This window comes from Talpa europaea (assembly GCF_964194135.1).
Source record: "Talpa europaea genome assembly, chromosome: 9".
Taxonomy (NCBI): Eukaryota; Metazoa; Chordata; class Mammalia; order Eulipotyphla; family Talpidae; genus Talpa; species Talpa europaea.
This window is the reverse complement of record NC_140076.1, coordinates 59203473-59225760: the sequence shown is the minus strand read 5'-3', so window position 1 is coordinate 59225760 and position 22288 is coordinate 59203473. Positions and strand designations below refer to the sequence as shown.

General features: G+C 33.7%; 1 protein-coding gene across 1 annotated transcript in view; it reads left to right on the top strand.

Annotated features, from left to right (window-relative positions):
• The window catches only part of ATG4C (autophagy related 4C cysteine peptidase), a gene marked incomplete at both ends in the record, with an annotated part of 42665 nt that extends 22362 nt beyond the window's left edge, over nt 1-20303 (top strand). Inside the window, 4 exons of the mRNA XM_084241911.1 lie at nt 1972-2050; nt 2710-2786; nt 9025-9144; nt 20136-20303. Of these exons, the coding sequence (XP_084098037.1) occupies nt 1972-2050; nt 2710-2786; nt 9025-9144; nt 20136-20303 (444 nt within the window). The remainder of the gene's footprint in view (nt 1-1971; nt 2051-2709; nt 2787-9024; nt 9145-20135) is intronic.
• Between the last annotated feature and the right edge of the window lie 1985 nt (nt 20304-22288).

The window sequence follows — 22288 nt, the reverse complement described above, 5'->3', positions numbered from 1 at the left end:
TTACAACATTGCATATGATTTAGAGATAAAGGATTAACCCTTTCAAGCTTATTACCATACCACATTTGTTTATTTTTGTATTTGTTTTCCTTGCTATTGCAGTAGAATACCCAAAGACATCACTGGACCCAATGGTGTAGAGTGTTTTGCCTATATTTTCCTCTGTGTATTTTATGGTTTCCAGTGTTGCGTCTAATTTTTAAGCTATTTTGAATTAATTTTTGTGTATGGTATGAGAAAGTGATCTAGTTTAATTTTTCTGCATGTCCCAGCACCATTTGTTGAAGAGATTTTCCTTTCTCCATGTATACTCTTGGTTCCTTTGTTAAAGGTTAACTGTCCATATAAATGAAGGTTTATTTGTGGACACTCAAGTCTATCTCATTGGTCTGTGTGTCAATTTTTATGCCAATACTATACTGTTTTGATTATTATAGCCTTGTAATATAGTTTGAAGTCTCAGTGCATGATGCCTCCATTCCTCTTTCTTTTGGTCAAGATTGCTTTGGCTACTCTGGGTCTTTTGTGGTTCCATCTAAAATTCAGTAATGTTTATTTTTTTGAAGACATTTCCATTGAAACTTTGATAGGGATTGTATTAAATCTACATATTGCTTTATTTAAGATGTATATTTTAACAACATTAATTCTTCTAACCCATGATACAAAATCTTCTTTAGAGGGTTGTTTGTAATAATGAGAATTTGGAAACAACTTAAATATCCATAATGGGGACTTTAAAACACATTTTATTATCTTCATAAAATAGGATATTTTATGTCCATTAAATATTATAATAAAGGTCTATATTTTTTTGATAGGAAAAGATGTTTATGATATGAGAGACAAAAGTTACAATGGCATACAATGTATGATGCCACATACCTAAAATTGTATTTGTAATCTAGTGAATATAAATAATATACAGAGATGTCAAGAAAAGTATTCCCCAGATATTAATAATGATGAATTGTGAGTTTTGGGAATTTTTTACTCTTTACAGTATTTTCTGAAAAACATTTTATTTTTGAGAAAGTAAGTTTGAAAAAACTTAGTGAACGCTAAGTTTGATTTCATTAATTGCTAAGGAAGAAAAGTCTTTATTCATATAGTCTTTATTTTTATATCTTCTAGATTTCAAAACAGCCTATCATTTGAGAGAATAATTATTGTTTAGTACTTTTGTGGTTTTAAATGTCTTTATCCCTGTGTTTTCTAATATAATATATGCTAAAATTAATGCATAAACTATTGACAAGATACTGATTCCACTAGACAAGTTTTTACTTGACTGCACTGGACATTTTTTTAAAAGGTATAGGATTATTTGGTCCAACTTAAATAGAGTTCTGCTTAGAACAGATGTTGAGGTGTCTTTGATTTGAGGTGTCAACAGATGTTGAGGTGATTAGTAAAATTAGTTAGCCTTAAGTACAATAATAGTTATTTTCCTTGGATTAAATTGTTTTCATTATTTAGTGTAAATGAAGTATCATAAACAATTTGTCAAGTGATTTGCTGTTGATTAGAAAATGGTTTTTAGTTTTGGACTCTTAACACTCAAGTTTCACTGAGAAACAGTAACAAAGTCTAAGAACTACTTGCAGCTTTTAGCCTGATGAAAGTGTTACATTGATCTTGATAAGACTGTATCAGCTTATGAAAGGTCAAGTGTTTTGACTTTGGTAGGAATTTTATTGCCTTAAGATGGTAATGTGTTTATCTCTGTATCTAGCACGTAGTAATTGTTTAATGTTGTAATGACGTATGGATCAGAATATTTAATTTCATCATGTAAATGTTGAGTGATCATAGACAAAAGGATGTCAGAACATGGGAGCAAATGTAATGAAAATAAAACTGGTGCTAACAAACTTGGGAATTACTAATACTGGTAGTACAAAATTGGTTTGTTTTGAGTAATTACCATTTGTCTCATCTCTAAATCTGAATTAATTTTTTTTTGGGCAGGGTATTTTAAGCCTTGAATATTGTGTGGGTATTATTGGTGGCAAACCTAAACAGTCATATTACTTTGCTGGATTTCAAGGTTAGTGATTTAGTAAAATATATTTTTTCATTGTTTTCTTTTAAAAGTCAGAAAGTTAATATGATATCATCTGGAAGCAGGATGATTAACTGAGCGAAATGAGTACCTTATAAATTCATCTGTCCTACCATAGCCACTCATTTGTCATTTGGTCCACAACATAATTGGATTCTGTAAAATGTATGTTTAATTTCTGTTATTGCATAAACAAGGCATAATTTATTGGTTTCACTAAACTTCAGAAGACATTGCTGCCATATTCTGGCAGTTGCTATTTACATATTTACTTTTTACCAGTTTTAGTGGTGCTAGTTGATGATAAAATGACAAGCAATATGTTCTTCCTGTCAGGACAAAGTAGTACAATACATTTTTCATGTGCAAACTGTAGAATATAATTGTGTGTTTGTGAAAGTAATTTTATCACCAAAAATTAAATGACAGTTTCATCACTTTATAAAAATTCTGCTTATACAAGCATATTTGATTATGCAAAAGTTAATCTGTCCTGTGCAAACCTATGTTTCAGTCAATGAATATCAGTCTGGCAAGCTGTTACTCCCAGATTTTTTTCAGCTATTCTACATAGAAATTGGATTGTAAGCAGTGTAATAATAAGGTGTTTTTTGAATTACTTGTCTTCTGTTTTGTCCTTGTAGATGACAGTTTGATTTACATGGATCCTCATTACTGCCAATCTTTTGTAGATGTCAGCATAAAGGATTTCCCTCTTGAGGTACTATGGATAAAGAGCTGGTACTGTTTTTTTACTATATGAAGCAAACTCTTAATTATTCAGAGATGTGCTTAACAACTGTGCTTTTATGGTATTATAATTTCAAGTTAATAATCAATATTTTACTGATTTATAAAGCCATAGGCAACACAGTGGTCAAAGGCCAAATAATTAGCTTGGATTTTAATTTATAATACACTTTCTTCTTCATTTATCTTTGTCTCTAACTTGGTAGATTCTTTAACTCTACCAAAATAAATGATCAACACTCTAATAATTTTTGAAATATAGAGCTGAACAGTGCTGAAGAATTTTAATGTTGGGAATGTTTAAGAAAGAAGAAAGGCAGGGATAAAAGAAAAAGGTGATGGAATTGGATTAGAGTGACAAAGTGACTTATGGAGACTATGAGCTTTAAGTGTAGTGATTACATGTTAGCTTCTACTTATGTTTTCAAGAGCTTAGTTTTTTAAATGTTTGTTTTAACTTTGATTTCTTAACCTCTTCTTTTCCTTTATGTGGGTTATTTTGTGATCCAATATTTTAATTCAGAAAATTTTGACAGCGCATAAATGAGCCATATAATTATTATATGGTTTTGGATCTTGTTTTCCCAATTGATGCTTTTATAGATTTTTAAAATAATTTTAATCACTTGAGTGGCATGGATCACTAATTTTCAAGGGCTTGACAAATTGGATATGTGGTCTCGTTCTTAATTTTAGTTATAGCTTGTTAGCTAGTCTTTTTTTTTTTAAGATTTATTTCTTTATACACAAGAACTGGGGTACAGGCCAGGGTTGCAGGGGGTGGGAGGATTTGCCAGGGACAGAATGGGGAACAGAATAGGCAGATTGACTGAAATACACTGCTGAGGGGAGCAGCAGGCGAGACAGGAGAGGTCTGCTGCGCCATGTGGGTTGCTTCCTAGCCAGCCTGGGATAGAAGTCACAGTGCAGAGACTGCAGCTTCACAGCGCTTGCGCTCAACCTGCTGCACCACCAGGGAGGCCCTGTTAGCTAGTCTTAATACCTAATGGTCTTTAAGAGGTAGATAATGAAAGTAGATGGACAAGTAGATTAAAGTCTGGTTTCAAAAGATGTTTTATAAAGAAATTATAAAACATTCTAGTATCCTTTGTAAACCAGTACTTCAACTGAAGTAAAGACCGGAGGTCAGGTTTGTTTTCTACTTTTTCTTTCATAGTATCTTGCATATAAATCTTTTTTTTTTTTTTTATAGAGGCATGCTTTATTTATTTGTTTGCTGGTTTGTTTGTTTGTTTTTTTTTTTTTTTGTTTATACATGCACTGGGTACAGTCAGAAGCGCGGGAGGGTGAGAGAATTCACCAGAGCCAGAGCGGGGAGCAGAGCAGGCAGAAGGACCGAAGTACACTGCTGAGGGGAGCAGCGGGCGGCAGGAGAGGTCTGCACGCCATGTGGGACCCTCCTCTGGTGGCCGGGGAGCAGCCGGGGATCGAACCGGCGCCGCAGAGGCCGCGCGCAGTTTCGCAACCCAGCGCTCAACCGCTGCGCCACCGGGGAGGCCCAGTATCTTGCATATAAATCTTAATAAATATCTGCTAGTTGATAGATTGATATTGAGAGAGGCATTGTAGACTTGTGTTATGTGGACCATATTGCAATTCTCTTTCTGCTGCATTATGTTCTTAGGACACTGATTTCCTATGTCTGAGTTCCATTTTCAGTGTATTTGTGCCAAATCAACTGCCTGATTCAGAGGGAAAATTGTTTGTGTTTCTCTATTATCGAAAATAGACAAATTAGAAGACTATTGGTGATAATTATTTTAGTTAGTACAGAGACACTATTCATCTGAGATTTTGAGAGACTCTATAAAGATACCAGGTGATAAATATTCTGATTATGCCTATGCAATCAATATTACAAAGGTTGCAACTCATTGTTGGGAGAGTGTTGCAACACTTCATGAGTGAGTCAATAAAAGCTTGAAGTAAGGTGATAGTGAGATGAAAAAGAAGAAATGGTTTTCAGAGAGTTTATAAAATAGAAGGTAGTGAAATTAGGTAACTTCTTAAGTTAAATGCACAGAATCATTTATTTTGTATACATTGGAACACCAAGAAAATACATTTATAGATGTCATATATTTGAGATGGTGTAGAGTTTAATTTTTTTCTATGCAGGGTTTTACCCTAGAATATTTAGACTATTTTTCCTATGAGAGTATAATATAGAAATTACTTCTGTGAGAATATAAAAATGTGTAAAATAATCTTTGTACAGAAATAAAATTACATTTTTATTTTCTGTCGTACTTTAAGTTTAAAATGCTCTAAGTGGACGTATTTTAACTACCCTCTATTATTAACCATAGGTTAATAATAGGTTGTGTGTATAGATTGTGTGTTTATGTGCAATCAGGATTTTGTAGCTGATTGATATAATGAATTATGTATACATGATAAAATCACCCTTATACCCTTATACCTCAATTATTAAAATAATCTTTGACAGTAACTTTTTTGATGAATGTTTCTTTTTGATCAATAGATGGAAAAATTAAAATCTTATTAGCTCTTTAATCCAATTCCATGTAAATATATTGCTGGCAATCCTGATATTTCAAGTAAGCATCCTGAATACTACAGAATTATGAAAATTTAAAAAAAGTAGTGTGCTATTAAAATATTTGAGATTAAAGGAGATATTTAGCAGATTATATAGCTTTTGTTGTTCTTTGTTGTTGTTGTTCTTATGGTGTTGAATTCCTATATTTCTTTTTTTTTTTTAAAGATTTATTTGTGTATACAAGAACTGGGGTACAGGCCAGAGTCGCGGGGGGTGAGAGGAGTCACCAGAGACAGAGTAGGGAACAGAACAGGCAGACTGCCTGAAATACACTGCTGAGGGGAGCAGCGGGTGAGACAGGACAGATCTGCTTCACCATGTGGGTTTCTCCCTGGCTGGCCGGGGATCAAACTCATGCTGCAGAGGCTGCGGATTGCTTCATAGTGTGGTGCTTAACCCCTTGCACCACCAGGGAGGCCCAAATTCCTCTATTTCCAGAGTGGAACTTTTAAAATTTTAAATGTGTATCTATCTATCGATCTATCTATCTATCTACATATACATATATATACATATATACATATACATATATACATATACACACATGTATATACATTCACACATACATTTAATTAGTTAAGATTTCCTACACCAGACTATTGTTCCATGTTATTTATGGTATATTTTCAGAATGATTTGTACTAACTCTTAACAAATACCAAATTCTATTCTATTATTAAGGTAATATTCTTTTTCTTTAATATTCTACTAATAAATAAGAAAAACCTTAGTAGACATTTTAGTCTGTTCTGATTCCTGGGCCCTCCGTTCCAACTTTCAAGTTTCATATAGTCATGACTATTTTAATCTGTCCTAGTCAATTCAGAGAATAGTGGTATTAGAGCTATTAGAATGATTTGATTGAATAGATAAATGGATTAGTGAATTCATTAGTAGAAATGTACCCTCTATGAATATGTACCCTTGATGAATTACACATGTGAACTACAGTTCGTACGAAGTACTATTTACTAAGGTTATCTCTGTCTTTAGGAAACCATCTGTAAATCACCCAAATAGCACAATTTCACCTAAAAATATCTGTGTTAGTATTGTTTTGTTATGTTTAGGATAATAAAATTTATTCAAATATAAACCTAGAACTGTTCCTAGCATTAATAGGTACCTAATAAATAGTGGTTGAGATAAGAATGAATAATGTATTGAAAAAAGGAAATTAAATGGGAATTGACTCACCCAGAAAATATTTTCACTGTTACAAAAGGGTATCTAGTGAACATTACCTGAAATGTGTTTGTGAAACAGAAGCTGCTACTCTTACTAATTGACAGAATTTTTAAAATTAAAAAAGAAACCATAAGTGTGTAATTCAAAGAGTGATGACAAAGTGGACATAGCCAGTAACATTATGGAGAATATTTGTAAGTCTAACTTGTTCTGTAAGAAACAGAAATGATTCTGAGGTGTAAATGAAAATTGGTTTGATTTCAGAATATTCTTGGGTGAACAAAATGTAATTTTAAGTTTAAATGATGTGATATGCCTCTGTAAGATGAGTCATAGTACTCACGTAGTAACACCCAGTAGCAGTTTCCATTTTCGGTGATTAGAGATTTATATCTGTGTTTTTGTGAATGATTTTTAAACTAGCTATCAAACATCCTTAATAGCAATTTAGTGTTTGTCATTATTATTTATGACAATTAAAGCAATACCATGAAGAAGCACTAAACCTATTCTGGTTTAGTCTTATTGGTTCTTATGAAATTTAAATTCATGCATTAGCATAATGAGCTAAAAAATACTTGGTTGGGTTTTGTATAAACTTTTGGCCATTTTTCTGTATCTCCAGCTAGTGAAAACTGAAAAACATTCCTTGTTGGTTTTGGAAGGATCAGCAAATAAATGCCTATCTTTAGATACTTTGTCTAGATTATTTTTTTTGTAACTATTACCTTCAGCTCTCTGTGGCTTTTATACCAACATACTTATTTATATATATTGTTAACTAATAAGTTTACTTAGTTCTTCTATGCCATTTCAGATGGCTTTTTAATATCTCTTTATAATTAAAACCAGTAAGACAATTTTAGAAAAAGTCCAAATAGAACTATACTTGTGTTGATTAGTATCTTGGAGGTTCCAGTTTAGTTAGGTTGGATCTTACTCTTTAAGTGCTAGCTAAGCATTTTGTACAAGTTATAATTTTGAAGATAATTTTGCTTGGTTTATATCTACTGCTGTGATGTTGGATTTGAATTTAATATATGATTGAATTCTCTATAAGGAACAAAAAGCAGCTTGAATGTAAGCATTTTGTATATCTTGATAAAAATACGGGATACTAATTGGATCACTAGGTTGTATGGGGAGAGAAAAGGGTGATTTTGATTGATTCACCATGAACATCAAAAATATGAAAGCTTATGTTCTACATTTTAATACTTTTAAGTTAAAATTCCTTAGTTTTAGGCATTGAATGTTAGGAAAATTAAATTTTATGGGTTCAACTTCACCCCAGACTTTTCTTAATTGAGCTTGTTAATTCAAGAATATAAAATATACAACAAAGAATCTTGTACACACCTATCTCCCATCTGCCCTGTTTTCTCCTTTTCCCTTAAAGTTGTTAATTTGTGTATGTCCTTAGAGTTTATTTATGCAAAGATAATCAAGTATGAATATGTATTTTATGACTCTCCTTTAGAACATAAACTTTTTTATACATACAAAAACACATGGTAACATCAGTAATTTTAAAGCACGCAATATTGAGTGTTCAAGCAGTTAAAAAATATCTTTTAAATAAAGTACCAGAATGTGTTGAAAGGAGATTGGAGTGATTAGCTTTGTACTCTGCTCTTTTTTCTAATTTTGTACTTGCTAAAGATATCAAACTACTATTTTAAACCACATCCCATTAGCAAGGGTGGAGTGGCCTCCTTGCCCCATTTTCAGCTATTCCAGCCCTTTATAAAAAGATCTGTGGCTCTGTGAGCACTTGAGAAAAGTGAACTAATGGGAAAGAAGGACTCCTAAGGAGAGTGGCAGGGACCATACTAGAATAGTTTTACCTGAGTCTTGTATGGGTGCAAAGAACTTAAAGCAAGAAGAGTGAGTTGGAAGAATTTGCAATTCTGTGCTCATTATGTTAATTGCTAACCCTCTCCATTTGGCCTCTTTTCTTGTCACTGTGCTACATTTACATGAATGTGTATTTGTTAAAAAGTCTTGATATGCTAATTGAAGGCTTATAAACATTAAAAAATCTCTAACAAAACAGAGTTAATTGCACCTTTAGAGAAATGGCTGATGATTATAAACCTGTGCTAGCTTATTCATTTCTTTTTGAGTAGGACATTTTTCTTCCTTTCAGCAAATGTTAGAAATGCATACCACATTGGACACACTTTCTTTTGCAGAATGGCACTAATGTCACATAAGGCAGAGACTTGGTGAATTGAATATGGACATTGTTGCCTCTCATGTTTTACAGCTTGGGAGAGTGGGATGGACCATCTGCATAGGATAAACTAAAACACCCCTTGAAAAGCATTTTTATAGTTTTGAAAATAAGTAGATAGCAGATTTAAAATTAAGTGATATTAATATGTGTATAAATCCATCATAAAACTAAATACTAAAGAGACTTTTATAATTACAGACATTCCACTGCCCTTCTCCTAAAAAGATGTCATTTCGAAAAATGGATCCTAGCTGTACAATAGGATTTTATTGCCGAAATGTTCAGGACTTCAAACGAGCTTCTGAAGAAATCACCAAGGTATACTTTTATTTATAATATTATTAATGGCATTTGTTAATCTAATTTTTATTAGAGATAGCCTATCATAAGAAAAAAATCTGAAAATTACATTTTTTATAAAATAGTCCTTGAGTGTTAATATTATTAGTAAAATTATGAATTAAAAAATAAAACTATTTGGGGATTCCTAGTCTTTGAGAGGAAATGAAAGCAACTAGTAACCAATGAAAGGTGTTAATTGCTCCACTAGGTGGCACTGTTGAAATAGAAATCCCTTTGCAAACTGCAGGCATGTGCAAGCAATTAGGTTATATTTTATGTGAAGAGGATTTTAAAAGGGCAATACCTTAGGGGGTAGAAAAAAATTAATGAAGTATTTGATCAAGCCAAATTGTGCATTATTTCTTGTTAGTTCAAGTGCTTCTTTGATTTTTTTTAAAAAGAGAAATGGTATTTTTGGATTTCTCAGAACTGCTTTATCAAATGAGCTATATTGTTACCTTCCAATAAGCTTGTCTAATCTGATCTATTCTACTTATAGAATCTTTGAAATAGGTTTATTTAACTCTTTCTCATTATCTTTAAACTTCTGCATTTTCTGATCCTTGAGTACTGCCAAAGCATTTATAGAACCTTAAGGTCTGTCTATATTTAGTACTTTAGAAAATCAAAAAAGATTACTTAGGAAGTAAGCATAACTGGATGATCCTCTTTATTAGTTAGTATCAATAGTTAAGGTTATCATTTTATAGTAAGGCAAACCAATACTATAATCATTTTTGGAAATTTTTAGCTTGAGCTCAGATAGACTAGTACCTTATGACTGCTTTACTTTTAGTTAATTTTATTCAGGAAAATGGATGTAGTTGAAATTTCATTTTAACAATGTGAAAATAGAATGAAAAAGTTAAATAAAAAGTTTCATATACGTTCAGTTTAGTTTACTTAACCTGCCATTTAAAAGAGGAAATTTAACAGGAACATGACAGAAAAATGAATGAGGAGAAGAGAAAATGAGATATGTGAGAACTCTTCCTTATTCTTCATTTCTCACAGTTGTCATTTTCTTGCTCTCCCTTTTCAACTGAGAAGCCAAGAGAACATAACTAAGTATGTGTTCTCCATTTTCCTGCTCTCTTATTACTTGAAATTAGTATGTATACTTGTATATTTTAGTTTGGCAGTTCTGTCTTACGAAGTATCATGTGTATGTTAAAATATACAAATCCAGATGGTATTGTGTTATAGATTGATATTGATGAACATTTTCCATTAAAAATCCCATTTCTGTTTTTATCGCTTTTCTATTAGGTTGAATAAGTTTGTTAATACAGTAAGGTAATCTCCTTCTAGAGATAGAAACAAATTATTACCAAACTGAAAAAATAAGATTTACAAATGAATTGTATGTTGCTGTTTTCTGATTAAAACATAGTTTTTGTGTTTTTTATACTGGTAGTTATTATGCTCTTTATACTGAAAAAATACTTAGAAATTATTGCTTTTGATACATCAGAGTAATACACAGCGTTAAAAAGAAACCATATTGAAATGTCATTGGTGGTACAGAGAATTTTTCCAGAGTCAATTAATTTTGCTTTAATAATAGTGTTATTCTTAAGTTAATAGCTTTTTGTAGCAGTATCAAAAACTCAGTGTCAATTAATAATAACTTGATCATTTACTTTTGCCTGGAAGGTTGTAAGTAAAGGAGTCTTCCTTCTTAAATTGACTTTGGTATTTTTAAAAAATAAGTTTAACTTATTAAAAAATAAGTTAAACTTATTTTTTGACAGCTTAATTTAAAAATAAAAAACAAGTTATTTGTTTCTCTATAGTACATATTTTCACTTTTCTCATTTTGAAAATAAATCTAGAGTCTCATGTTTCATTTGTAATACTGTGTGAATTAATATTCTAATGCCTTATGCTCTATGATTTTAAAATGTTAATAAAAATTCAGGGTGTTAATAAAATAATTCAGTGTTTAGCAGAGCTCAGTCCAACAAGTTCTGATTAACTGTCATGCTGAAAGCCACAATTCCTACTTTTGAACAATGTATAAAGCTTCTGCCCTAAGTAACATTTATAGTCCAGGAGGGGAAATGAGACAAGTAGACATATATTACATTGAATATGATAAGCATCCATACAGAAATAGAAACAAATTGATAAGGGAAGGAATAGTCTTAAAATGAGAGAGATGTCACATCCAAGTCAAAGTTCTTTATTGTGATGGTGATATTTAATATGAGCCTTAAAGAGCAGGCTTAATTTCTATTGGCTTAGGGAGAAGAAATGGTTCTTCAAGTACAGGAAATAACAAAAGGAAAGATATTGGAAAAGGAAAATGTAGAGCTTGTCTAGAGAATGGCAAATAGTCCAATTTGTTAGGTGCCAAGGATATAACCTATCTATCGGGCAGGGTTTCTGACTGCCTGGATCAGAATCTAGAGGGGCACCGCTTGGGAGTCTCCATTCTAACAATTCTCCCAAGGACTTGTATACCAAATTTGAGAACCACTGTTGTAAGATAAAATGTGATACTTGATGTTTTTAGGTGGCACAAGGACAAATGTTTTAGTCCTGCCTTACTTATTCATATTCTTGTTCAAAAAATTTTAAATATTAGTTCTGTTTATTATAGATTTGTATAAGGCTATTCAGGCTAAAAACAATGAAAGGGGAGATATTAATTAATCATAATCATAATCAAACAATGTAAAGGGAGAGATGGCATACATAGCAAATGTAATGAGGGAGGTATATAAATAGTCAAGGCTTAGGAAACACTACTAGAGGAAAGGGAATTGGAATAATTAAAGATTTCTTTGATACAAAGAAAAGGGAATTAGAATAATATTGTAGAGAGTCAAATACTAGGCTGAAAAACTTTGTACTTGAGCAATATGTTAATTTTATTAAGTTAGCTTTTGACTTCAAGCCTGCAGAAATGGATGTTATGATAAATATCCAGGTGCTACAATGAGCTTAAGAAAAAAGAAATACATATAGTGGAAGTGTGCTCCCCTTCCCCTTCCTTCCCAGTGTAGGATAAACACTGACTATCCCTGGATAGGCAATCACTACCCTAAATTAATATATTTTATATATTCATAAACAACATATGTTGTTTTGCATGCTAAATTTTTCATTAATGACATATTTATATACAAATATATATATATCCTCTGCAACTTCCTTTTTTGTTCAGTTGTGGCTTAGAGATTATAAACACATTGATCTAACTTATTCATTTAAATTGCTCAACAATATGCTTACTTTTAAATTTTCTTTTGTTAGTGGCCATCTGGGTTGTTTTATTTTCTAATTGCAAGTAATAAGAACATTCTACTTCATGTCTCTTTATGCACCTGTAACACTTTAGTTTACATAAGCTATACTAGATCGTTAGGGTGGAATTGTTGGGTCAGTTTACTAAATGTTATCAGATCTCTTCAAAGTGATCATACCAAGCAATGTATGAGAATTGCCAATGCTTTACAGTACATGATTTGTCAGACTTTCACATTTTTTTTTAAAGATTTATTTATTTATTTATTTATTTATTTATACAAGCACTGGGTACAGTCAGAAGTGCGGGAGGGTGAGAGAATTCACCAGAGCCAGAGCGGGGAGCAGAACAGGCAGACTGACGAAATACACTGCTGAGGGGAGCAGCGGGTGAGGCTGGAGAGGTCTGTCGCGCCATGGGGGACCCTTGCCGGCAGCCAGGGATTGAACCAGCGCTGCAGAGGCTGTGGGCAGCTTCACAGCCCAGCGCTCAACCTCTGTGCCACCAGTGGAGGCCCAGACTTTTACATTTTTCACCAATCTTTTGGATACGAGTAGTATCTTTTCTGTAATTTTAATCTATCTTTCCCAGATGCTCGTCAGAAGGTTTACAGGCCCAGTTGGTTCCTATTCTGAGAATTTCTTGTTCATTTCCCTTCTCAATTTTTCTATTGGGTTGTTTAATTTGAAGGAAATCACTTCAAATTTGTAATTCTGGATGCTACCACTTGTTGGTTATATGTCTTGTAAATATTCTTTTAGGCTACTATTTTTCACTTGTAATGGTGTCTTTAATTTTAGTCAAATGAGTAAATATTTTTCTTTATGGGTTTTGAATTTTGTGTTAAAGAAATCTTTAATAACCAAAGGTCATAAACTGTGACCTACATTCACATTCCTTCATCTTTCAAAAGTTTTAAATGTCACATTTAGAGCTTTTGTATGTCTTCCGGTAGGCATCTGTTTTCTTTTTTAACATGAATAACTTTTTTAACATGATACTGGTTGGACCAGTATCATTTATTAGAAGTCTAACCTTTTTTTCATTGATTTGTTATGCCTTCTTCAAACAAGGAACTATTTTGAGGGAATTTGTGAAAGTAGAAACAATAGGACCATGCAGTTGCTTGGGGGTGCAAGTGAAGGGGAGCGTTCAAAGGCAAGTCTGTTTTATCCCTAGGTCTCTAGGAGAAAATTAATAGTTCACTTATGTGGCAATTCATTTAGTCAACAAATATTTGAGTCCCTTCACCCCTACTACTCCACCAAAACTCCTTTTCAAGGTCACTGATGATACCATATTGTTAATCCCATTGGCAGCATCTCAGCCTTCATCTTATTTATCCCAACATTAGCATTTAACATAGCTGAATATCTTTCCACATCTTTATTTGGCTTCCAGGCAACAAATTTTCTTAGTTTTTCTCATTCTTCACTATTTAGTTCTCAAGTCTCCTTTGCCTGCTCTCCTCTCCAGCATCTTAGTATTGGTATACCCCAGATAATAGTTTTTAGTTCTCGCATCTTTATGTTGGTGTTCTCCTTCAGTTGTTTTGCTTTAAATGTCAGTCATAAGTCAACTAAAACTAAGATAGTCTTTTTAGTCTAAAAATATCTTCCATTATTACAAACGGTTTATGTCCAGCTGCCAACCCCTTGTTCTCAAGTCCAACCACCTAGCCTCCTTGAAAATGCTAAGTACCCTTCTGTTTCCAAGGATTTTAGATGTTTGTTTCCTGTGTCTGCACTTCCCATGTATGTTTCATAGTTCCCTCCCTCGTGTCTTTCACATCTACCCTGGGCGGTGGGGATGCGGGGGGTATTGGTATACAGAGAGATCTGGAAATTGAGGTAACATTTTAAATTCTCACTATCGTCAGATATCATGTTGAGCACTACATATACATTATCTCATTTAATCTGCAGAAATCTGAGAAAACTACTGTTACCCCATTTTCTAGAATGAGAGTCTAATACTTTCAAAAGTTCAGTTACTTTCACAGAGGTCACAGTAACAAATGGTAGTGCTGAGATTCAAACCTCAAACTGTTTAAGAATATGTATTGGTCATGTTGATCTTCAATGATGCACACCTGAAACTTGTATAATATTGTAATATAATTTTCCATCAATAAAAAAAATATAATGAAAATGTGTTCATATACACTATACTACACAATCTCCTATTTATACATCAATCCATAGTCCAGCTAGTTGACTATTGAATTTTTATTTCAGGTTATGGTGAACTAATTACTTTTCTTGAAAGTCTTTTTTCATTTTTGGACAGGCCTTTATTGTTAAAAAAGCTTTTCTTATATTGAGTTGGAATTACCCTCATGTAATGAGTCTATTCCCATTTTCTTCTGTTGTACAAAATTTCCCATACCCATCACTATTTTTGAAAATGTCTTTTTGAAGACAATAACCAAAACAAAGAGAAACCCCACCAACTGGGAGAAAATTTTTGCACACAACACTAATGATAAAGGTCTGATCACAAAAATCTACAAAGAGCTGATGAGACTCAAAAAAAAAAAAAAAAAAAAAAAAAAACAAGGAAAATAATCCAGTCAAAAAATGGGCAGAAAAGCTAAAAAAAAACTTCACTGAAGAGGAAATGCAAATGGCCAACAGGCATATGAAAAAATGTTCAACGTCACTTGAAATCAGGGAAATGCAAATCAAAACTACCATGAGATACCATCTTACACCAGTGAGAATGGCACATATTAAAAAAACTAGCAACAACAAATGTTGGTGAGGTTGTGGAGAAAAAGGAACTCTCCTGTACTGCTGATGGGAGTGCAAACTGGTCCAACCACTATGGAGAGCTGTGTGGAGATTTCTTGATCTACTAAACATAGAGCTTCCATCTGATCCAGCAATTCCACTCCTAGGTATTTACCCAAAGGACACAGAAACAGCAATTCCAAAGAACACCTGCACCCCTGTTTATAGCAGCACTGTTTACAATAGCTAAGCTTTGGAAACAACCCAAATGCCCAAAAATAGATGAGTGGATCAAGAAGATGTGGTACATATACACAATGGAATATTACTCAGCAATCAAAAAAGATAAACACATGCAGTTTGCAGCAACATGGATGGAGCTAGAAGGGATCATGCTCAGCGAAATAAGTCAGAAAGAAAAAGAAAAATACCGGATGGTCTCACTCATAGCAGGAATTTAGAAAACTTAAATAAGAGACCAGGAAAAAGACTAATCAATACAAAGTAAAAATCAAAATCAACAAGCAACTATAAACCAGAGATACACTATGGGGAGGGGAGGGAGGGGTGGGGAGAGAAACGAGTAGAGTCAAAATAAGGGGGGGGGTGCAATTGTATGAGGAATATAACCATAATGAAAATGCATACATTGTGCAAAGATGAAAAATGATGTAAGAATTATATAAAATATCAAAAAAAAATGTCTCTTTGAAAACACTTTAGTGTTTCTAGTTTATGTTCATATTATATTTCCCTTCCTTCTAATAACTATTCTCCATGTAAAATTGGAGGAATATTTTTCCGTCATAGGCCTTTTTTACTCATGGGATTGAATAATGGGAACTCTGATTTCTTTTATGTTTTTAAATTTTTAAATGTAGTAACTTTTCTCTTCCATTGTTAATTTTTGGATAATATATGATTTCTCCCCGCAGGTGTAGTCACTGTAGTTCCCCTGCCACAGAGCACCCATAGTCTATCACCATATTCCCTTATGCTCTTCTGTCACCTATCCTCCTAAACTTTGATTCCTGTTAAGATCTTTGGGGTCTTATAGTTTAGTTGGGAAGACATAAAATGGTTATTGACGATAAATGACTTGCAAGAGTGTATTAATAAATTAGCAAATGCTGGAAGACTAATGGCATAATAATAATAATGGCAATAAAAATAATAGCCAACCTGTTAGATACCAGGCAGCCTTCTACATACTTTGCATATACATTAACTGACTTAATCCTCACAACATCTCTATGAGATAGATGCTATCAATACTGACATTTTATAGCTAAGGAAAGTGAGACAGTATGGTTAAATAACTTGCCCAAGGTCACACAGTTTATAAATATCAATCAAGTTTTGAACTGGGACTGAATTCCATAGTCTGTGTTTATAATTCTTACACTACAGTAGACAAATCTATAGGACTTTGAGGAAAGGAGTAATAATGCAGACTGAGATACTTGTCAGTGGGACTCAGGCTGGGACTTTAAGGACTGACAGTTTATACAATTAGGAAAAAAAGTATGAAGGGTGACTAGATGACAGCAACATTATGAGCAGAAACTCTGAGAGAATGTTATCTCATAAACATATGCGATGGAATGTTTAAGGGGACAGTGAAACCTAAAGTATGTATAGCACTCTTGCTCTTTTTTCTCTACCCAACTTGAATCACTCTGGCCTTCTATTCTTTGGCCATGCTAGGTGTGCTGGCATCGTAGGCCTTTGTACTAGCTGATGTCTCTGTCTGTAGTGCTCTTCTCTTCTGTCTGACTTCTTTTCAGATTATGCAACCTACATAAACCACTAATCAACAAGAATTATGTTATCAGTGATAGAAATAGAGAAGTCTGAAGAGAAGCTAATTTTGGGAAGAAGAAATATTCTAATTTTGAGTTGATATTGCACATGCCTCCCCTGACTGTTGGAGGAATGGTATCGTGGTTATAACAGAACCCACTGGCTCCGTCAGTTTCCTCATCTGTAAAATAAGGATAATAAAGTCTAACAGAGAAATGTTTGAAACTGTGAACACATAATATATTTTTTAAAATATTTATTTATTTATGCAAGAACTGGGGTACAGGCCAGCTGAGCGGGAGGGTGAGAGGATTCACCAGAGAGAGAGAGCAGGGAACAGAAGAAGCAGACTGACGAAATACACTGCTGAGGGGAGCAGCGGGCGAGACAGGAGAGGTCTACTTCGCCATGTGGGACCCTCGCCGGTCAGCCGGGATCGAACTGGTGCTGCAGAGGCTGAGGCTAGCTTCATAGTGTGGTTCTTAACCCCTTGCACCACCAGGGAGGCCCTGAACACATAATATTTGTAAGAGAGAATATATAGAGAAAGTAGAGAATCAATTGATTAGCACATGCATTTTGTCATTGTGCCACTGAGGCTATTTCCATAGTGTTGCTATTGGTAAATAGTGCTACAGTGAACACAGGTGGATAAAGAAGGGAAGAGGGGAGTTTGTGAGCAGAGAGGACAGTGAACTGCAATGGAGTTTTTTGGGGACTATGGTGGTGTGTGATTATAAGCATTTGTGTGATTATAAACATTTGTAGAGATGTGACCTCTACCCCTAAAACATGTACAATATTGTAAAGCAACATTGGCTCAAACAGCATATTCTAAAACAAAATTCTTCAGTTGCATTTTGGAATGCTGGAGTCAGTGAAGGAGATAGAGAAGAAATAGTCCAGCAAATAGGTGAACCAGGAAAGTAAAATATTATAGAAATCAAGGAAGGTGAATATTTTAAGAAAGAAAGAATTGGCAGTATTTATTTATGTAGAAATATCAAGAGAACAGGAACTAATAAAAGACCATTTTACTTGAGGACTAAAAGGCAGTATTTTTAGTACCATGATGGATAAAAGTTGGGTCACGGGGATTTAAGAGTGAGTAGTGAGGGGGAAGAGTGGTGGTAACATTAAGTGCATATTTAACTTACTTAGTTTAAACATGAACTCTTGCAATGAAACAATAGGAATGTATTTTCCCTTGTGAACTCTATACTGTATTTATACGTTATTGAACAGATTTGTATACACAAAATTATGGCTAGCACCCTTTAAACAATTCAGAAGTTTTTGGAAGGTAATTTTGACTACATTTGGTTTTCACTTTATGGGCCGACTTTAGAACCTCCTGTTCCTACATAAAATTTTGCTCCACTGCGGTGAATATGGACCACATGGGTACAGACTGCTGTCTACAGGGTGTGGGGCAGAGACTAGTAGAAAAGGTTTGGCCTGGGAGAATTTGATAGTCCTTCTCTTGAATATTGGTATTTGCTAGAATTTAGTTTCTATCCCTGAAATTGTTCTTAAAAAAAAAAAAGTATATTTAACTGGTCATGATTAATGATATTTGAGTATTGTTGATATTTTTTTCAGCAGTCTCCTCTGTAAGTCTGAACTTCTCAGAATCCTCCTTATGTGTTCTGGTTACATGCAGAAAAGTTTATTTCTATCAGAACATTCTCATTCAAAACTTTTTATTAATTTTTAAAATGGCTTTTTATTTATTTATTTTTTTGGTGGCAGTTATTTATTTATTAAAGATTTATTTATTTATTTATACAAGCACTGGGCACAGTCAGAAGTGCAGGAGGGTGAGACAATTCACCAGAGCCAGAGCGGGGAGCAGAACAGAACAGGCAGAAGGACCAAAGTACACTGCTGAGGGGAGCAGAGGACGCGGCAGGAGAGGTCTGCATGCCATGTGGGACCCTCGCCGGTGGCCGGGGATTGAACTGGCACTACTGGGGCTGTGGGCAGCTTCGCAGCCCAGCGCTCATCCGCTGCACCACCAGGGGAGGCCCAAAATGGCTTTTTAAATAGAACTTGTTTAACAGGAGGATTTATAATAATTTAGAATGGGTTGTTGGCTTGTCAGTGAATCCCAACTGACAGAAGTCATAAAGGTTGTTGGTGTCCAACAAAATTGTAGGTTTTGCTTTTTTTGACTTCCAAGTTATATAATTGAACTTCGGAAGCTATGTAAAGTGTGGGTGATGGCTATATATAAAAACACTATTCTTCCTGTTGACTAGATTATTACAAAAAATTTTTTTCAGATATAGGAATATTTGAAAAGTCGAAACTTAATTTTTTAAAGATTTATTTATTTTTTTATACAAGAACTGGGGTACAGGCCAGAGGTGTGTGTGTGTGGAGGGGGTGAGAGGATTCACCAGAGACAGAGTGGGGAACAGAACAGGCAGATTGACTGAAATACACTGCTGAGGGGAGCAGCGGGCGAGTCAGGAGAGGACTGCTGCGCCATGTGTGTAGCTCCCTGGTCGGGGATAGAATTAATGCTGCAGTGGCTGCAGATAGCTTCATAGGTTGTGTCTTAACCCCTTGTGCTATTAGGGAGGCCCATCTAAACTTAATTAAAAAAAACTTTATTATTGCTTTTAGTCACCTTAATAATTCTCTGCAGTAAGGAGTCTGGATACCTTTTGGTTTTGTAGATGATACTTAGGTAGAGTGATTTGTCCAAGATCACATCAAGGTAGGTTGTAGAGCTGAGATTAGAATGGATCTTCTGATTCAGTTTAAAGCTTCTTTTCTATGTTATGGTAGCACAATACATTACTATGGTTGTAATACCATTTTGTTTCATTCTGTTACTTCTATTACCACCAAATGATGATAAATCTTAACTCTCTAGTAAGTCTTCAAACTAATGTGACCAGAAGACTTACTGGTGGGTGGGAGTGTTGGAATGATAATGTACCCAATTTTTGATAGTCTAGTCCTAATGGAGCAGTTATTTAGCTATAAATAAACTATACGGTATTGATCAACTTTTGATTTTTAGCCAGAAAGAGGTAGCAACAGCTCTGGATAAATGTATAGGAGAGAAGCTAATGAGAAGTTCAGGGCTAAAGCATTAGATTTCATCCTGTGGTCCTATTGTGCATTACTGCATTCAATAAGGGACTTTTCTATACTTTCTGTTACAGATGCTGAAAATTTCTTCTAAGGAGAAATATCCCTTATTTACTTTTGTAAATGGTCATTCCAGAGACTATGATTTTACATCTACTACAACCAAAGAAGAAGACCTATTCTCAGAGGATGAAAAGAAAAGATTAAAAAGATTTAGCACGGAAGAGTTTGTTTTGCTTTAAAAATCTGTATATTTGTGCTTGGTGAGAAGAACTCCTTTGAAGGGGGAAAAGTGAAGAGAAACAAGTGTACTTGAAACTGGTTTATTTTCACAAATATCTTGATTTTATATGTTCTTTAAAAAAAGAACATTTGAAAATATACAAGTAAAAGATATTTTTTCTGAAAGAAATGATTTAATGAATCTTGATTTCTAATAAATGTCAAATGATTCTGGCTGCATTCCTATTTCCCTAAGATCTGCTAATGATAACTTTATCTTAACTGCAAGCCTTTGAGTCTTCAAATTCTTCCACTGAGGCCACTAGTTTCCTGAAGGCTTTGTGATATAGGCCCTAAAATTGGAATTACCATATAGCTTGGTACTTTTTATATACTAATGACCAGAAGACCAGAGAACAAATCTTCAGTGCTGCCTAGCCTGATATTAATGCAACCAAGGATACTTTTGAATGTATCTTGATATATTAAATAGTAATTGTTAGTGTGATATGCATATAATTATATAAGCTGAATTGTGAGTTAAGGTAGTACTTAGCAATATGATTTTATAATGGCTCCTCATTTTGCTTGCAGTTGAGCCTTTTTGAGGAATGAATACAAAGTATTGATTTTTCCCACAAATTTAAAGGTTGTTTTTAATAATAGCTACACCCAATCAAATCAGATAAAGGCAATTATAAGATAGGAATAGTGTTTGTTTCCTATCTCAAAAATGAAATTTTTATGGCACCTCTACTTATTATGCAGTTTTAAAATTTAAAGCTAAGTACCAAGGAAGATATTAATAGATGCTCCTATGTGATTTTTGCCTCTCATTCACATCAGTGTATTGGTGTTTAGAAGCTGTGGCCATCTATAATCTGTTTAAGTGTGTTATGTGTTACTTAAAGGCAAATTTGTGATACAAAAGTTCAGATGTTATTATCGAGCCAGGATTATAAAATAAATACTGTAATAAAGATGTGAGAACATGCCTTTGTTTTGATTTTAATGAGATTATTTTAATCCTATCATTTGAAAAAAATATGATCTGAAATGAATTCTGCTTATTTCTAATGAAGGAAAATAATATTGTTCTGAAAGCCAAATATTATGTTATGGAGCTTCTATGTTTCCGTGTGGAAAGGTGACTTATAAACACATAAAATTAAAGTCATTGATCTCTTCCATCAGAAAGTCTATTTGTTAGGCTTAGAGTTGCTTATAAAACTAAAACAGGATAAGCGAGTTGCTTTAGTTAGTGCCTGATGAGAGAAATCTGTTTGGCATTTTATGGTGAAGGTAGTTTATTGAATTGAAATAAATAGTTTAAAACCTCGAATTTTCCTTCACCTTAGATAAATCTATAGAAATCCAGTGCTCTTTTCCTAGAATGCCAGAGCAGTACATGGAAGAGAAACCAGTGCTATGCCCTATTTCCTATACTATAGTTCTCTCATCTAAATTATTGCAATGGGTTGTTTTTATATACTTGCATTATTCACAGCTTCCTACAAAAAATACATCAAACAAGAACAAGTGTGCCTTCAGATGAATTCATTGTAAGTTTCTCTTGCATGAACTGTATAAAAGGTTAGCATTACAGGATAGCCTTCTATGATTTTGGCGTATTTGGGGATCACATTTAAGATTTTGGAATGAGACACAATTACACTTGGACTAAGTTGAGGTGAGAGGAAGCAGAAACTTCCTTCACATTGAAGTATATTGAAAATACTGAGACTTGAACAGATGAAACAAAACAATACAATCATCCCCGTGACTGAGAATAAATGTTTAGAAATCAGAAATTATCCGCATAATATGCACATAAAAATACTCAGTAACATGTAAGAATGAATGCGTGCGTTCTTGAAAATTGAGAGATAGGCTGAGCTATTTATCTAGCCTGTTAATTGAACTTCAGCTGAGGATCAACTGAAAGCTGTATTAATTTTTTATTGGAAAGGTCTCAAAAGGAGGACATCACTAGATTTAGAATAGA